This window comes from Cricetulus griseus (genome assembly GCF_003668045.3).
Source record: "Cricetulus griseus strain 17A/GY chromosome 1 unlocalized genomic scaffold, alternate assembly CriGri-PICRH-1.0 chr1_0, whole genome shotgun sequence".
In the NCBI taxonomy this organism is placed as follows: Eukaryota; Metazoa; Chordata; class Mammalia; order Rodentia; family Cricetidae; genus Cricetulus; species Cricetulus griseus.
Window position 1 is genome coordinate 17,254,140 of NW_023276806.1, and position 18,213 is coordinate 17,272,352.

Consider the following 18,213-nt stretch of genomic DNA (forward strand, 5'->3'; position numbering starts at 1 on the left):
CCCTGAAAGCATCCTGCAGCTGCTACAGGGCCTGGAGGCATATGATGCTCATGATGCTGTAGACAAATATTGCCCAGAAGCACAGCAAGGACAAAGATCCATTAGTCATTCTTAAGGTTACTCTAAGGCACATATGGGCAAGGGACTAAAGAGTACATTCTTCATTTCTTATACATTTATTAACTATTTAAGCTGGGCCTTATCTCATTCAATAGTAAACAAATCACAAAAGTTTGAAGACAAGCAAAAATTTCAAATCTAAATCTGTATATTAGTACCAATACTTTTATGTATGTAGGGGAGAAAATGACATTTTTTTCAGTGTGAGTAAAATGTTTAGTACTATCCATTAGAATATAATAGGTACAGAATTAAAAGTATTTCCATACAAAATTTGTTAACTGTGGTTACATTGAGGGCATACAAGTTACTCAACTAAATTCAGCTGTCAGTAACTATTTATAAAAGCTAGACACTGTATTCATTATACAGATAAATATTTTCATAGGTCAAGAATATGACTTTTTCAGAGACAAACATGCAAACATAAATGTAACTAATATAATAATCTCTGGAATAATTAGAAGAGTATAGGATTACATAAAATAAAAAGTAATTTAGATAAGGGAAAGAGTGCTATGAAACTTGGGAACCCAAAAGACTGTTGACAGATAGGAGTGAGGCTGTAAATTTGATGATAAGATCCAATACCATCTTAGTTGAGGAGGAACAAATCTTGGTTCTCTGTGCTTAGAATTCAGCAGTAAGCAAAATGGATGTTGATTGATATGTTTATTAACATAACATACAATATATAGGAGATGTATGTGCATCTACTGAGTCCATTTAGCATTGCTCATATGTACATGTGTCCAAGATTATTGACCACTTGGGATTTGACAATTTATGTGGGAGTTCTTCCTGGGGAGAAATTGATTCTCCCTAAAATCAGTCATTGACTTTCTGTAGCTCTTCATCTAGAAGTAAAATCACATAGAATCTCCCCTGTCCATGTTAGCATCAAATCTGGTGTTGCCATTATACTGATCTTATTCAGGTAACAATATTGTTGAATATTGTTGTGGTTTCTTGGATGCATTTTCCATGTTCTGTCTAGAAGACACCATCTGGCAGCAGGGGTCCTGGCCCTCTGCATCTTACAACATTTCTGCCCTTCTTTCACAATTTTTTCTGAGCTCTAGGTGTAGATGTTATGTTGCAGATGTATATGCCTGAGTTTTAAAGGAAGGAATATATGAAATACATACAAAGTTATAAGGTGTGAGGAGTTTGTTGTTTAATTTATTTGCTTTTCAATTTTGTTCTTACTGCAAAGGAGAGCTGAGACAATGAAACCTAAGAGCTTTTAACTACAAATTAGCTAAAATAAGATTAATTCTAGTATATTTTGTTAATACATGCTTGAGTCATACACCTTTTTTAAAAGTACAAGATAAAGAAATAAGAGCAAACCTGAAAGCCGTTTTTCACAGATACTCAATCCAAAGGGATTGGAATATTCCATATCATTGTGGAATCTATGGAATATTAAGTATGACTATATTAAAAAAACTTACAAAGTATGAATTCTGGCAGCTAAGCCACCTATGACATGAGCATTTTTTTTTATTTTTGCTAATCCCAACAGAAATATCCAGAAGCATCCGAGATTGAAGGTAATAGGGAAACCACTGCACAGCAGTATCTCAGCAGAGGGCCTAGGGCTTGGTCTCTCACTCTGTAAGCCCACTTTAGGTAGAAAATAATAGGTTGCACACTTCTGTTCTTTGCTACAGTCCCTGGTGAGTGCCTAAAGAGGATCTGTGTGTCCTGAGATTTGGGGTATGCAGGAACCAAATAGAGAGTCTGAATCATGGGCATGACATGCAATATCCAACCACATGCTATCATTTGGTCACTTAAGCTGGTTCCCCATGTTTTCACCCAACAGCCAGTGTGAGATTCATAATTTATGTTCTTCTCTTTTCTTTCCACCCTTACCATTCCTTAAAAAGTACTGGTGTTATTAATATAATTTAGTTCTTTCATCAAGCTAGGATAGATGGCAGATAGATGATAGATAGATAGATAGATAGATAGATAGATAGATAGATAGATGATAGATAGATGATAGATAGATAGATGATAGATAGATAGATAGATGATAGATGATAGATAGATAGATAGATAGATAGATAGATAGATAGATAGATAGATAGATATGGTTTGTATATAAAAATCCCAACTGCTATCAACCAGAAGTTAAAAAAAACTCTTATTTTGTTGAATGTTCTTGCAGATTGTTTCCTCTGCTTATTCTGAGCTGTCTATCTGTACTATAATGTCATGGAGCTAACTTGAGTTCCTCCTACTCTAAAGGAAATAGTAACCATTCAAGCTCAAAGGTAAATATTTACTTAAAATGAGAAAAAATCCTAACCAATCGTATTTGTAAATGCTGAAAATGCTACATTTTATCTCAGTTTCATTTCTTGTTTCTGCTAGGATGCCTCTGACCTATTAATGTGAATTTCAGTGTGAGAAAAAAATGTAGTATATAAAGTTGAGGCATACAAAAGAATCAATTTAGGGCATTTTACATTTACTTTCCATTTTATTGAGCAACAGAATGAGATTTACATATGCAAATAATTCTCTCTCTCTCTCTCTCTCTCTCTCTCTCTCTCTCTCTCTCTCTCTCCCTCCCTCTTTCTCTGTAATCTTCTTAGTGGATATAGGCAAGAGCTATTCCACTATAACAAACTAAGGCTATTTCCATCTGAACAACTACATTGAGCCAATGCTTGCCAGAATCTTAATATGAAAGAGGAATGCATATTCCAAGCATAAAGCTATGTCTTAACTATGTAACCAACAGTGCACAGCATTCAATTAAAAGAATTTTTTGACACACAGAAAAACCAAGTACAGTTATTTATTTTAAACAGATAAAGTAAATAGACTCATGAATAGAGATAGACTTGGAATATCAGAAATCATTTAAAATTTTTGAATCTTAAATCACTAAAATCATTTAAGATCAGTATGATTACTGTTTAAGAATCTGGTAGAAAGTGAGCAATATGCATGGGCAGGTGTAGACTTTCAGGAAGAAAAATAGAAACAGAGCCAGTTGGCAATTCTGTGTATCAAAAACCCTGTATTGGTGAAGAAGAATTTCTGTAATGAACATATCAAAAGAATGTGAACCTGGCAGAGAAGACAATCAGTAGAAACAAATCTACCTCTCAGTGAGCGACATGATAGCTGAGCATGTGACAAGGTTAATTATAATGTCATTGGGCTCCCAAAGAAGAAACACAGAGGAAAGAAAACATACAAATGGTCAGCCAACAGTACTGAGGAGCCACACTGCCCATAGACTAGGGGCCTCCATCCAGTCGAGAAATATGTATTGTTTTTTTTTTATTTATTTTTCATTAGTACTTTCTTTCTGTGTCTACCAGCAGGAGGGACACACGTGTGAGTCCAAGATGTTAGTCAAGTTAACATCCCCTAGGTAAAATACCTTGAGACAAATATGGCAGTTAGAGCCGGGGGCACTGGGCTGTTGTGTGTTTTTTTGTTTTGTTTTGTTTTGTTTTATAACCAGTGGTTGCCTCAAGTCCTTTAGTCACTTGCTCCTTTGTGTCTTCAATGAGGAGCAGTAAGAAAGGGAAGCCCTGGCTTTTGGTGCTTTAGAGTAAGATACAATCACCGCCTGATGAGTGACGGCTCATTGCCCTTGCAGCTTCAAGCTGTTGATTGAGTTCTCTGAGTTTAGCTTCTTGTTCTGCTTTGATCCTCGCAGCCTCTTGCTGAGGAGAAATAAAAAGAAATGAGAAAGCTTAGCAAAAATAAATAATATCAAACTCTTTTCTCATTCCTAAACCGGTTGGCTTGTGCATTCTTCTTGCTCTATGGTAGCAACAGACAATCCCTGAACAACCCTTCATCCATAGTGTGCAGCCCACTTCTATCACTTTCCACCCTTTGGCTCTCATTCCAGACACAGCACGTTTCAGTCTCTGAAATGTTAGTCTTAGAATTCCACCCCAACGTGGACCTAAAAAAAAAAAATTCCTTGGCAATCAATCTCAGTCACATATTACTGCAATTCTCACTTGCACACTGTATATTGTCAGATATTTTTCTACAAGAAGAGGCTGCACACAGAGTGACGCCATGCCATCCAGAGGGTCAAATGCAGCCACCTGAATCCTGGTTAAAGAGCAGGGTCCAGGTTGCCACACTTTCGATGACAGGAATGATTGTCCACTCTGCCTTCCAGGAAAGCACTGGGATTAGAAATATGTTTGAGTAGCTCCTGATAAAGTTACTACTTGTAAATATACTGGTCCGTCGTGGGGGGTGGGGGGGGTAAGGACAGTTTATGTGTAGGGGACAGGAATGTCACATCAGCTCTTCAGAAGCAGCAATGCTTGAGATCCTATTTACAAGCCTGTGTGCTGCCAGTATGTGGGTTATTTTTATGGAAATTCACTTCATTCACCTGGAAGCCAGGAACAAAATAGTTCTGCTTCAGTGGCAGAACTATTAGATCATAGAATGCATACAGAGGGATTCCTATGTGCTAAATAATGACTACTGTTTCTTGAGTGCTGATAAAACTAAAGTAAAACTGCAAGTTAAAGAACAACAGAACGAGAAATGATCGAGGCAAGACAGGAATGTAAAAAAAAAAAAAAAAAAAGCCACAAACAAGATACATGATTGATTGTCCAAAGCAAGTGACAAACAGAAGAGGTAGTTAATCAAGAAATTCCTTCGATCTTATTTAATAAGTGATTATGCATACTCTGTGCCAAACATTGTTCTAAACATAAACATTAAAGCGTTTATTGTAACCTGGTAAATTACGTGTTGTTCCTGCATCTACGCCCCACTAAAGTACAGAGAGGAGAGACAATGTGCATAGACATGCATTTGGTAAAAGGTGATGCTTGTGGTTGAGATCCAGCAGTCTGGCTTCAGCGTCTCTGCCCTGAGCTACCTGGTGAGACTGCCTTTCCCCGTGGGCCATCATACTGTCGCCTTAACAGATGGGAGATTGGGCAGCTGAGTAACATCTGATAGAAAACAGTTCACAAGTACCTGCATCCTCTGGTTCCTGATCCTCTCTTGCTCTGCCCGGAAGTTTGCTTTGGAAATCTCTATTTGCCTCAGTTCCTCTTGATGCTGTCTCTCCTGCTCTGCTCTCCTTTGCTCTTCCTGGATTCGAATCGCCTTCAACCTCTGTGCTTCAGCCCTTGCAGCGCTTGCTCTCGCTTCTTCCGCTGCGGAGAAAGGAAAGTCACAAGTCTCTAGGCTGAGTACAGTGCCCTCTCCTTGCACAGGAAGGAAGGCCGTGTTAATGAACTTCTTGTACATCGTCCATTGCCTCCACTCCCTTCTCACCTTTCCTCTCATTCTCCTTGGCTGTGAGAGCCTTGTCTGTTTGTAGAATTGTTTTGCTCAGTTGTTCTTTGGCCTTCAAATATTTCTGCAGCACTTCCTCAGCCTGGGAACCCCAAAACATGCCGTTACAATTAGGAAATGCTAATTTGCAACCTGGAAAATGTCTTTATTTCTTCTCCAACTACCTTTCCCTACTAGGGGATGCTCACCCTGCACATGAAAGGTCTGTTCATCAATCTTCACCCATGAGAATGATGCTGGCATGGCCAATCAGAGCACCCAGGGATGCTACACCTAACCATCTTATTTACATGTGGATAAACACTGAAAATTGGGTGTTTAAAAAACTAATATGGGTGCTGGAATAGATATGCTTGCCCTCTTCTGAGATCTCTAAAGTCTCTAAAGTCAAGCTAAACTAGGGCCATGTCAGAGGCTGTGTGTGTGTGTGTGTGTGTGTGTGTGTGTGTGTGTGTGTGTGTGTGTGTGTATTTGCATGTTGGGTGGGGGTGGCTGCTTGAAAATGAAGCCGACAGTATGGAAAATGAAGGAAGGTTTGGAAAGAAATAAAAAGAAGGAAAATAGATGACATCATTTGAACTCTGGTATGCATCTATACTTGAAACAAAAACCTTTCAAACCAGCCAATTATTAGTTTTCCCTAAACTGGCTTCACTTACTGAGATTCTGTCTTGTGTAACTCTAATCAGCCCCTTTGATGTTCATAAACTCTGATGGCTACAACCAAAGTCTAGTGATGACAGTGATGGTTTGCTTTCAAAACTACATCTGTGGCTGAAGAAGAGCACATCACGGTACCTGTACGAGGAATGAAGGATACCTGTGTTCCCTTCCTTGGCTGCTGATGGTACTGGGCCTTCAGCTTTTCCATCTTCTGAAGAAAGAGATTGTGGCCTCCTGGTGTAGCATAGACCCCCTGTGCCACTTCTTGTTCCAGAGGCTTAAAAATATTCTGAAGTAGGGTTGAACAGTGGTTTTCAGAGGCTTCCACATTCTTCTTACAGATCTCATCCCACTTTGCACTTAGTAGGGTCTTTAAACGGGGGTAAAAAAAACCATGGAAGTGTTAGGAATACTTCAGTGTTACTGGGAATTGTTTTTCAAAATGTTCTTACAAATCTAATTCTGCTTTGTACTTAGTAAGGTCTTTAAAGGAAAAAAAAAACATGGAGAAGTTAGGTACACTTCCATGTTTCTAGGAACTGTTCCTCAAAAGAAATCTGCATTTTATTTTCTTAGAAACTCAGAGAAATGTATGTAAAGTTATATCCTTATCAAAGCTGAAAAGCTTGCAAAGATGATACTCTATGAAAAGTTATGTTTATTTGGCAGTTACAAATGTCTTCCTTTTTAACAGCAGATTTATTAAGTTGTTTCTTAAGGAACAGTGAAAAATAACTTCTGTGAGTAGAATACTCTCTTTTTTTGTTTCATTTTGTTTTGTTTTGAGACAGGATTACTGTGCACAGCCCTGAATGTCCTGGAACTAGTTCTACAGACCAGGCTGGCCTTGAATCACAGAAATATGCCTGAATCCTGAGTGCTGGGATTAAAGGCATGTGCCACCACTGCCCAGCAAGTTTGTATTTTTATCTACCCATCATATCTTGATATTTTTCTACATTTGTGCATTTATGAGGTTTATTCATGTTAACCCCACTATTTAATCTCATCTTTTCTCCTCCATCAACTGAAACCCTTCTATTCCCAAGAAGTCACTCTCGTGTGTGTGTGTGTGTGTGTGTGTGTGTGTGTGTGTGTGTGTGTGTGTGTCCCACTGAATTTAATTGAGGGTACTTGAAACTCTTCTCAAGATGCTATTTCCACCTTAGATGTGATTTTATCATTGCAGAGCTCTAACATGAACCATAATTTTAAACGCAACCAACTGTTTAACATTTTCTTCAGAGTTTTTCTATATCCAGGTTGTGAAATTGAATCACTGGCTGCACTATCTGCTTATTCTATTATTCCTACATTCATCACATCTTAATAGATTCGAAGTCAATTCTATATACTTGACCAACAAAAAGTAAATACATTGTTAAAGATAATTTTGTGTACGGTAAAAGAAATTCAAGTTTTTTTCATGACTATAACATAGAACATGTGAGGTGTGTGTGTGTGTGTGTGTGAAAATGTCAAGATCCTTGAAGCCAGATTCTTTTCAGGCTTTCCTGTTTTCCACATTAACACCACATAAATGACTCTCATCACTTTCCAATGTAGTGGGAAATGATTTTTTTAATTAATCCTATTTTACCAGTTGTAGAGTATCCTTGCCTTCTGTTGAACCTGATGCCTACAAACAAATACAGAAAATAATGACCTTCAATTCCTTCTGGAAGCATTGGTCCTCATCCTTGAAAGAATGCTTCCTGAAGATTTCCATGGCTTCACTCTCACAGGTCCTGTGCAGTTCCAGCAGCTGCTGGAGGGTCTCTGTGGGCAGCTGCACCTTCTGGCTCATCTGCTGATCATAGTGGGTGACAGCCTTTTGCATTGCAGCTGAGTTCTCTCTCCGAGCCAACGTTATCACTGCATTCTCCATGCAGGGTAGAGCCCCACTGTTGATGGCATCGACGTAGGTCACCACCAGGCTCTCTAGACCTTCACAGAAGGAGAGATGTTTGTCTCCTTTGTAGAAAAGGAGGCTAAGATCTATATGGAATTATTCTGAAAATGGTAACTATGTATTGCCTGTATTTTTCAGCATCTTCATAGTATTCAAGTGGGCCAGAAAAGTTCTTTTGAATTACTATGAGATGAAGAAGACAAGTAGTTCTTTGAGGGAAAACATGAAAACAGCAACAAAAACCTAATTGAGTTAGCTTTTTGAAAGAAGAAAGTTAAGCTGAAAGAAGAAAATAGAGGAATTTTCAAGATATATGTAATGACCTGCATTTTATCCTTCTTGGAGAAACAAGGTGATCATTAAAAAGTCATGGGTATTCATCTGATTAAAATGTTTTAGACCTTTGTTTCTTTAAGCTTGCAATACTTTTTCTTTCTCAGTTTTCTATTTCATTCAAATATTTTTCCTTTTTGTTTTATTTCATCATGGTTAAGGTGGTATGAGTTACTTTCCTCTGTAAATAGAATCCAACAATCTAGACCTTATTCTTTATCAAAATCCCTTTATCTGTCTTCCTTGCCAGTTTCTACATGTAAGTAATACAAATTCCTTTCATAATATGTGCAAGTTCTAAAACATGGGGTTAAGATAACCTGCATTAAAGAGCTTGTATAGGCATCTTTTAAAATCCTAAACAATATGGGATTATAGTCAAATCTGAAGAATTTTTCGACAGAAAAATTCTGTTTCTACAGGAACTTGTATGTGTTTATTCATCTTATCTTGTGCATATCAAATACTGTGTCATGTAATAAAAAATATAATTAATATGTATTATGGAAATATTGTCAACCCACACCAGTTAATCTATTTTAAGAGTAAATGGGTAAAACTCCTCTAACTTGATATCTTCATCCTTATGATTTTTTTGTTTTTATGTAACTTTGAGAATTTACTAAAACAACACTAGAGGCGTGCTTGGTATCTGCTGTAACTTTGTCAACGTGGCACACTGGATTTCCATCCTGGCAACAACTGACCCATTTGTCGATTTATCAACAAAAAGGCTCTGTGTCCTTGATTCTTTATGATGAGTTGGAATAAAATCCTTTTAAAAAGTACTTACGAGGTCCATTGACCTGGATGCCTCCTGGGAGAGTCTTGGTCTTGGAATGGGTGAAGACGTGAGAACAGAATTCTGACAGCTCCTGCACAAATTCTGTACTCAGCTCATCACTGTTGAGTGTTTGGAGCTTGGAGAGCTTATTTCTGTCAGCAGGGGAGTCAAAAATAAAGCATTTCTTCACTGGAAAGAACTTCTGAATGCACAGTCTGGGGACATTGAACTTTTCAGTTCTTTCATCACTACCTGGAGAAGGAAATACAAGATTTATCTAGCATAAAATGTATATCCACTTTAATCTATTTAATTTAAATAAATGTCCTTAACCCTGATGTTGAATTAAGCATAAAGATTAAAAAATAACTAGTGGAGGAAAACAAAAAAGAAGAGAAATTGGTTCAATAACTGAAGACTAATAGAATTTAATATTGAATCTACTAGTTCATTCTAAATTAAATACTCTAAAGACTCGTTGTTATTTTGTAGAAGTGCTTGGTGGGTAAATACAGTAAATTATATACTTAGATGCCTATAAGAAAATAAGTTCCTGTGTACTTTTCTTTCTTTTGTCCCAAACTGAAACTCTGCTACCTTGTTTCAGCTTCAGTGAGTGCTCCAGATATTCATCTGGTGTGATGGCATGCCCGTTTGTTTCCAGACTCAGGAAGAAATCTCTCAGAGTCCACACCAAGTCTGGAAAGAAGCTCATGTCAGCAGGTTCTTTAATTTCATTAAGGTCGGTGGAGTTCCTTGTCTGGAGCAGATCTGTTAATTCTGTCACATTGCTGAGACACAATTGAGGAAAACTGGCAGAAGCAGGGCTGAATCTAATGCTTCTTTAAATCTCTTCCTTTCCCTTCTGCACCTCATTAAATTAACACTGTGTGGTGACATACATGAGGGCTCATTTCCTTGTGTTTCTACTCTGTATCATATTTTAATGTGTGTGTTGTAGAATATTATTTTAACTATGTAAAGGTGTGTTGCATTTATTAATGCTGTGGAATATTGCTTTAACTGTGTAAAAGGTGTGTTACTTTTGTTTATGCTGTGTTTGTTTAATTATGTCAAGATGTGTTGCATCTGTTTCACCTTGCCTGTCTAAGGCACCTGATTGGGTCAATAAAAAGCTAAACAGCCAATAGCTAGGCAGGAGAGGGATGGGCGGGGCTGCCAGAGAGAGAAAATAAATAGAAGGAGAAATCTAGAAAGAAGAACGGAATAATGAGAGAGAAGAAGGAAGAGAGAATGAGGGACATGCCCAGGGCAAGAAGGCCCACAGACACCAGCCACAAGAAGCAGTTAAAGTAAGATATACAGAAGTAATAAAGGTAAAAAGCCCTGAAGCAAAAGATAAAGAGAAACAAGTTAATTTAAGTTAAAAGAGCTAGCCAGAAATGTGCCTAAGGTAGGCTGAGTGTACAAAACTAATAAGTCTCCATGTCATGATTTGGGAGCTGATTGGTGGCCTAAAAGAAAAATTCTTGTGTGTGTGTGTGTGTGTGTGTGTGTGTGTGTGTGTATGTGTGTGTGTGTGTGTGTGTGTGTGTGTGTGTGTGTGTGTGTGTGTGTGTGTGTTATACACATGTATATGTGTTTGTGTTTGCACTTCTGTGTGTACAGATGTACATATCTGTTGAGGGCCAGATGTTGGTCCTCTTCTAGTTCTCTCCAGCTTGTGTTTTGAATCTGGAGCTACCTGATTGGCTCTACAGCTGTCTTTCAAGTCCCCTGTCTTGGACTTCCCACACCCACACTCAGTCTTAGGGTAACAGGTACACACTGCCATGTCTGGCTTTTTATGTGGATGTTATGGATCCAAACTCATGTCCTCATTCTTGTGTGACAAATATTTCACTGATTGAGCCATCTCCTTAGCCCCTGTATTTTAGTTGTTATGAGCCCAAAAGGTCTCAAAGGTGCATGGGTGGGGTGCTTTCTCCAATGCAGTGCTGTCCTGGACCACAAAAGGATACTGCAGTAGGTCGATAGCTCCCTGGTCAATTTTGTTCATGGTGTTGTATACAAAAGTACTACTGAGAAGGATTGCCAGTGCGAAGATCTGAGTATCACTCTTTTCATCAATCTAGAAATCAGAACAAATTTGAGTATGTCTCTGGGCATTCTTGGGTATTACCAAAAATAAAATGTTGATATACAGACATTAAACAAAACAAACAATTTACAAGCATGCATTTTGCATGCTTTTCTCACTGGTAATTTTATACTGATTCATTCCATTGCTAACTCACTAGTCTGATGACTCTTAGATAGTTTCAAAACGAATAAAGCTAGTGGGGCAACCAGAATATTTAAAATTGAAGTTTTACAGGGGCAAAATAAAATTGCCTTATGTGCATGGTACATATATCTGTACTACTTATTACTACCCTTAAACTGGTCTCACTAGCAATCTTCTCTATCTCCAAGACAATGCTGTAGATTGAGTAAATCAAGTCCAAATTATGGTTTGTCATCAGTGAATCTTGACCAATCAAAAAAATTTAAATGAAGAAAAACCAAACAAAAGCTTTTTCACAATTGACCTTCAAGAGAAAGGTCTATCTATGTCCAAGAACCAGCCCATGTTGATTCACAAAAGGCACATCTCCTCAAGTCCAAAAGGGTCTCTAGCTTTAAGTCAATGATGATGGGGAAATTGTGGGGAAAGGGAAGTGCTGCAGACTCAAATGCTTTATTTATGGTGAGTGGTATGCTAATGCTTACTAGAAGGCCATTAGACAGTGCCGGTGCGGCCACTGTTCCCATAATGAATCAGAAGAGACAAATGGAAAAACACGTGCAGACACTTCTTTTTTGTCAAAACCATGGAACTAGAGGTGCTACAGTTATGATTTAGGCAACCTGATCTAAGTAGTAGCCAACTATTAGCACAAGTGCTCGGCAGGACAGGTTGGTTACAGTGATTTTCATCCCACTGTGTTTCAATACTTAGGAAGCACTTACTTAGGTCACCATCACTAGATGGCTCTCAGTGCTCATTCTACCTTATAAAGAGATTTTCTCACTCCATGTATCCAAGCTCTGACCATTAAGAATAAAGGGAAGAAAAGTACACTCAGGTCAACTGGAAATACCATGTATGGGTGGGGACAAGGGAAATTCCTGTACTAAGAGTATTTAAAGACACAGGGAGATAAAGTTGATTAATCCAATCCAAACCGAATCCTCTCTCCTTACCTTTTCCACATCTCCCAGGCCCTCTGTGTCAAGCAGAACTAGGGTGTGGTCTGACTTCTGGGGATGAGGGACACACCACATCCAGATGCCCTTGGTGTGAGACTGCACCGTGGATCCAACAGAAAAGCCTGGAAAGCAAAGTGAGTGATATTGATGGGAAGAGAGATCTGGAATTCAGGAATTCCCTGGAGAATTGAAGCTAGGCTGTAAGGGGAACAAAATGATGAGACAGTAGAAAGGACAAGTGATGATCTAAACGGGCAAGTAATATTAGTGGCTTAAAGTTGGGATCTGGTGTTCTTTTTACAAACACAATTTCATGCTTCTAAACACTTAATAGTTGGAATTTACTTCATTGAATTCATTTCATTGATGTCTTATTTCTTATAGAGGAAATATATTTTGCTTTTTCTGGGACGATGTTGAGAAATGATCACGTGCTAAGTCACAGATAGCGAGCTTCCCTTTATCTACCAGAAGATGCAAACAGCAGCTGTGGCCCAAACACTACCTTCAGTACACAGATGGAGCCCCAACTTTCTCTCCTCACACTCTGAGCTGGATGCTCACAGTGTGGATGGATAGAGGTGACTTAGCAAGCCTTGCTGGAGTTGTTTACCTTTCTCCTTGCCGGCTAGCTTGTTCATCAAGTAGGATTTGCCTGTACGGTAAAGGCCTACGATTGCCACCACCACCATCGGCTGTGTGATGGCAGACAGAATCCTCAGGGCTTCGTGGTTGGCCACTAGCTGTTCCCCATTGTTCCCAATGAGGCACATGGGTTCTGGCATGTAGGTCTCTGGAGCCATGTCTAAGATATTACTTTGTCTGCAGGGGAAAGAAATGGGATTACCTGAAACTTCTAGTGTTTAAAGAAAGACATTTTACCTGCTGAATCCTGGAACAAATTACCTGTTAGTACTGCCTGAGTTTCTGAGAATCTGAAAACTAAAAGCTAAAAATAAACAGCAAAGTACAATAGTTTCTGCCTCTTCACAGACTTATAATAGCATATCCTGCTGCCTCTTAAGTGCTTGATAGACACGGGAAACCCCTATCTTTAGCCTGCCTACTGACAGTTTGAGCCTAGCTCATCCCATTAACTTCTGGCTTGCTAATGTTTCCTGGCTAACATCTGCTGGTGTCCTTGGATTGATTGACTGTCACCTGTCACTACACTTGTTGCTTCTTTCTTACTCAGCTTTGTGACCAAACTGTACTACTTCATTGCCACCAAGCCATAACTCTAACATATATCATTTTCAAAGAAATTACATGTTGACTTATTAAAGCTGTACTTTAAAATAAAACACCATATCTTTACATGGTTATGAATGTCCTTTATTAGTCCCAAACTTCAAAACATGATCATTTTGTAATTGGCAAAATGATTGAAAAGACATCACTGCCTGTACCCTGACAATTGTCTAATAAAACAGGTTAAGCGGGATGGTAAGGGTAAGGCATGCTTTTTGGCTTCACTTATCAGGGGAACAGCTATCTTCCATTTTAGTACTGACTATGTAATGGAGAAGTTCAAAAGCCATGATCTTCATTGAGTTCATTTTTCATTACAAAATATTAACAAGAAAAGATCTAAATTGGTTGCACCAGTAGTCATAAAAAGTATGGGGAATTTTTGTTGTTGTGTTTAATGATCATAAAGACACATTTTCTCCTCTTGTTCAGAACCAGGGCAGCATACATCATGCCTGGGACCAAGAAATTGAAACAGAAACGGTTTTTATGGGATCAGGCACTGGAAGACTCATCACAGATGTTGCCGCATCAAGGCCCAGACATTAGGAAGTGTCTAGTGCAAGGCCATGCCGGAAAGCAGCCCTGTCTCAGTGAACTGAGAATCTCATGCCAAGTTCTTGTCCATTTTGACCATTTCTGGTGTGATAGTGCTACCCTGCATCAGTAGAATTCTGGTTACCTTGTTTATTCACAGCAGGGATTACAGTGATTTTTTGCAGATTATATAGATGTAGGAAGCTTTCAATGATGATCTACACACAGTAAGCTAGGACCATAAAGGTCACATCTACAAGTGATGGAGAGGTTTAGAGACACTTGGGTTTTTTGGTGTTAATAATGGGAAAAGAAACTAATTTGAGTGAATTTCCAGCCTTTATAAAGAACATTCATACTGTGTGTCTCTAGTAATCAAAGCATTTTACATGTTAGCACCAAATGTTATCTGGATAGAAAGAATCCTTAGTGTTTTTTACTAGAGCCAAATCTCTGATATCATTGCATATTTAATGTTCTCCAGCCACAATCCAAATTTCATTACTCTGCTTTGCATAGCTTAGCAGATGACTCAGGAAAACATTCTCTGTAATTTGTTAGAATTCCACAAGGTTTAGGGGACTAGAGAGATGGCTCAGCTGTTAAGTGCACCGACTGTTCTTCCAGAAGACCGAGGTTTGATTCCAGGAACCTACATGCTGGCTCACAACTGTCTGTAACTCCAGTTCTAAGGAAGCTGATGCTTTCATCTGACTTCAATGGGCACCAGGCACATATATGCTGCACAGATATACATGCAGGTAACAAAAAAAACACATACACATAAAATAAATATAATATTTAAAATATTTTTTAGAATCACATTTTGGCTTTGTTGTAAGTTAGACTTGATTTCCAGTCTCAGCCTTGCAACTGGTTAGAATTATGATGTCACTCAACTCTTTCAGCATACTTACTACAAGCACTTACATCAGTAGAGGTCTGGGATGGAGAGATGGCTCAGTGGTTAAGAGCACCTTGCAGAAGACCTGGGTTGGCTCAAACTACATCAGGTGACTCACAACTACCTGTAACCCCAGTCCAATGGAACTTGATGCTCTTCTCACTACCATTTGATGTAGATAAATATACTCAGGCACAAACACATAAATAAAACAGTTACTTTTTTAAGGGAAGAGAGAAAGCTTCACAGCGGTGTCTGTGTGTGTGTGTGTGTGTGTGTGTGTGTGTGTGTGTGTGTGTGTGTACACCGGGGACTGGAGAAGAAAAGTGCCAAGAAATCTGAGAGAAAATGCTGAGAAGTTCTAGGGACAAACTTCTGGAAGAAAACACATCTTTGTAACTATGGTTGTAGCTCAGGTTTTGCATTTTTATTCTTATTTGCTTTTTTCTTATTTTGTATTGCTTCCGCCCTGAGTTTGAAAAAAGAGGGATAAAAGTACTCATTTAACAGCTAATGGAAATATTTAAATATGACATGCATAAGGCATGTGACAGAGCAAGAAGTCAAAACATAGTCAGATCATACTAAGTGGTCCAGGTGGACAATTTCTGAGTTAATCAATGAATAAGAATAGAGACAACATTGTATCCAAGACAGAATCCAACACAGAAGGGGTTAAAAAATGTGTGACTGTGAAGGAAAAACAAACATGGGACCGTCAGGAGACAAGACTGCTCAAAGCTAAAAGCCCACTGCTGTTTTCAGAAAGCATTTTCTCTGTATGCCTTGGAGTTTCACATTCTATTTTTCTTTCAGTTTTGTTTTGTCTTCAGCAACTTAGCTATTTACATTGCAACTCATGCTTTTCTCTTCCCTCGTGCCAATGGGACAATTAATGGCCTGCTGTTCTAGAAAGCCCCAGGCCACAGACTGAGAGGGCTGCATCAGGCTTTAACAAAGAAAAATTCAGCCATGATAAGGGATGCCAAGAAGTTATAACAGAGAGATGGAAGCAAGAACAGCTGGAAGGTATTCCTAGCTTTCAGTTTAGCCCCCACCCAGGCTGCTCTCTTACTGTCAGTCAGCAAGTGACACTGATAAACACTCTGGATGCCAGATTAATAATTCTTTGTATGGTAACACTCCAATTTAGTCTTCAGTAGGACTGACCCAGAATCCCAGGCTAAGAGCATCCAGTCCCGTATAGAACATTTAAAAAGCTAAACCATAAAAGTCTCTACCCAGCCATGTCTGATCTTACCTTAACAAAAGCCGAATCAAGAGCTGGTAAGAGCTTCTTTCAAGAGGACTTTGCAAGAGCGCAAACCTGTTGTTTCCTTATTTAGCTGTGCTTGTTTCTAATAGTGACCAGCTCTGGGAATTTCCTTTCTCCTCCCAGCTCTCTGGCAGAGAACTTGCATATGAAATGCAAGTGTAGGAAACGCTAACAGGATTCCCCCAAACTGAAACTGGAAACTGAAACTATACAAATTCAGACTATTCAGTTAAAGGGTGTTGCCCCAATGGAAGGCTTGGATGTCACTAAACTAATTTCCCAGAAGTTGCGCATAGTTGCAGAAATAGAATTTTGAAATCTTTTGTAATTATTCCAAGCACCCTTTATTTTATTCCTTTTTTAACTAGGGTGATACTTTACCTGATTTAGCAATAGACACTTTTTGAGGGCAAACCTCGCATACTATTTGAGGACTAATTATAGAATTTATTTCATTGGCAATAGGTTGACCAAGGAGCACAGGGTCTCTTTTGAGGGTTCTTAAATCCCAAATATAAAAGAAGTAAAAACAGGCTTAAAAGGAAAGTTGAGGACAATTTTATTTGAATTCAAAAGAAAAAAAAAAGCAACAGGGGAGACAGAGGGCAGATCTCAGCAGGTAACAAGGGGGCGGGGAGAGATGGGTAAAGAAAAAGAACAAGACATGCTTTCAGGGTTAGAGACCAAGCTACTACTTCTTGGTAAAGCACAGCTACTTTGTAGATCTATTTTTAGATTATTTTAATCCACACTGTTCCTTAAGTTTTGCTCAAAATAATAGTACTTGGGTCACATCGTTAGCCCTGTGGGGAGACGTGAGATTCCAAACTGCACCAAACAATGTACAAGTAAAAACACAGACTGTTTCTTCCCTTTCTTAACAGTTCATCTCAGTGAGCCAATCAGTCACCTTGGGGGAAAACACCCCTCAAACATTGTAACTTCAGACACATGTTATGTTTGCCTATAAACTCCTCTGCAAAGACGTCTTTGCTTTATGAACCAGAGATACAACAGGGATCTGTGGAAAACAAGCAGGGAAGCTTGTCCCACTGCCATTGCCTCCCTGACTTGGAGCTCCCAGAACAGTGCCACTTTGCATTTGTCATTATGGGTAAAACTGAACTTCCGTCCAAAATAAAATCCAGTCGTGGGCCCTGAACAATAGTAAATGACAAACCTGTCTTCGTCCTTTCTTCAGCTGCCTCTTAGAATCAAAAATCATAACTTACGTACTTGAGAAAAACAAACAAGCAAATAAAAAACAAAAAGAGAAAGTGAATTTACCTGCTCCAGCTCCCAATAGCATGGGCCCAAGTCCAGTCTCAACTGCCTCTCGTACCTTGCATGCCTCGTCCCTCTGCCAGTCGGTATATATAGCATATTAGTCGGTACCCCTTTTATATAAGCTCAGAACAGTAACACGCTTCTCTAAAATTGAAATTCAAAGTAAAGTAGTTCAAACTAGTGTTTAAAATTCATCAGAAGCTATTCCAAAGCATTAGATGTGGAGGTGGGAAGAGGTCAGTGTTGTGGAATATTAATTGAAGATGTGTTGAATTTGTTTATGCTGTGGAACATTTGTTCAATGGAGAGAGAAAGCATCGTTAGAGGTAGCGCTGACCATGCCAGTTTGGGGCTGGACACAGGTAGGCGTGGTCAGAGTGACTTGGGAAAGGTTTAAGTAGTTCAGGGGCACGCATGAGAGCCTTCATCTCGCTCCCTGCCGCCTGGCCAAATGGATCTGCGTGAGTACTATTTCTTAATAAACTATCTGTTGTCTATCTGATCTGACTCCACATTGTGTTCTCTGATAAATGGTGTCAGTCGCTGCCGCCGTGCCAGATCAGCCCAAGCGCGGTTTCCGCCCAGTACCTTTTCCTAAACCCTGCTCACCGTTG

The 18,213-nt window shown here is 39.0% G+C and overlaps 1 protein-coding gene across 1 annotated transcript; it reads right to left on the reverse strand.

The window, feature by feature from the left end:
* Positions 1–773: 773 nt before the first annotated feature.
* Gbp5 (guanylate binding protein 5) lies at positions 774–16,505 on the reverse strand. The gene is made up of 11 exons (XM_027395858.2): positions 16,298–16,505; positions 12,958–13,166; positions 12,339–12,466; positions 11,114–11,223; positions 9,729–9,922; positions 9,141–9,383; positions 7,769–8,049; positions 6,260–6,472; positions 5,419–5,521; positions 5,116–5,297; positions 774–3,818 (listed from the first exon to the last, which is right to left on the reverse strand). Exons 2-11 carry the CDS (start codon positions 13,145–13,147, stop codon positions 3,699–3,701), a joined length of 1,764 nt encoding a protein of 587 aa, XP_027251659.1. The 5' UTR covers positions 13,148–13,166; positions 16,298–16,505; the 3' UTR covers positions 774–3,698.
* Positions 16,506–18,213: the final 1,708 nt, after the last annotated feature.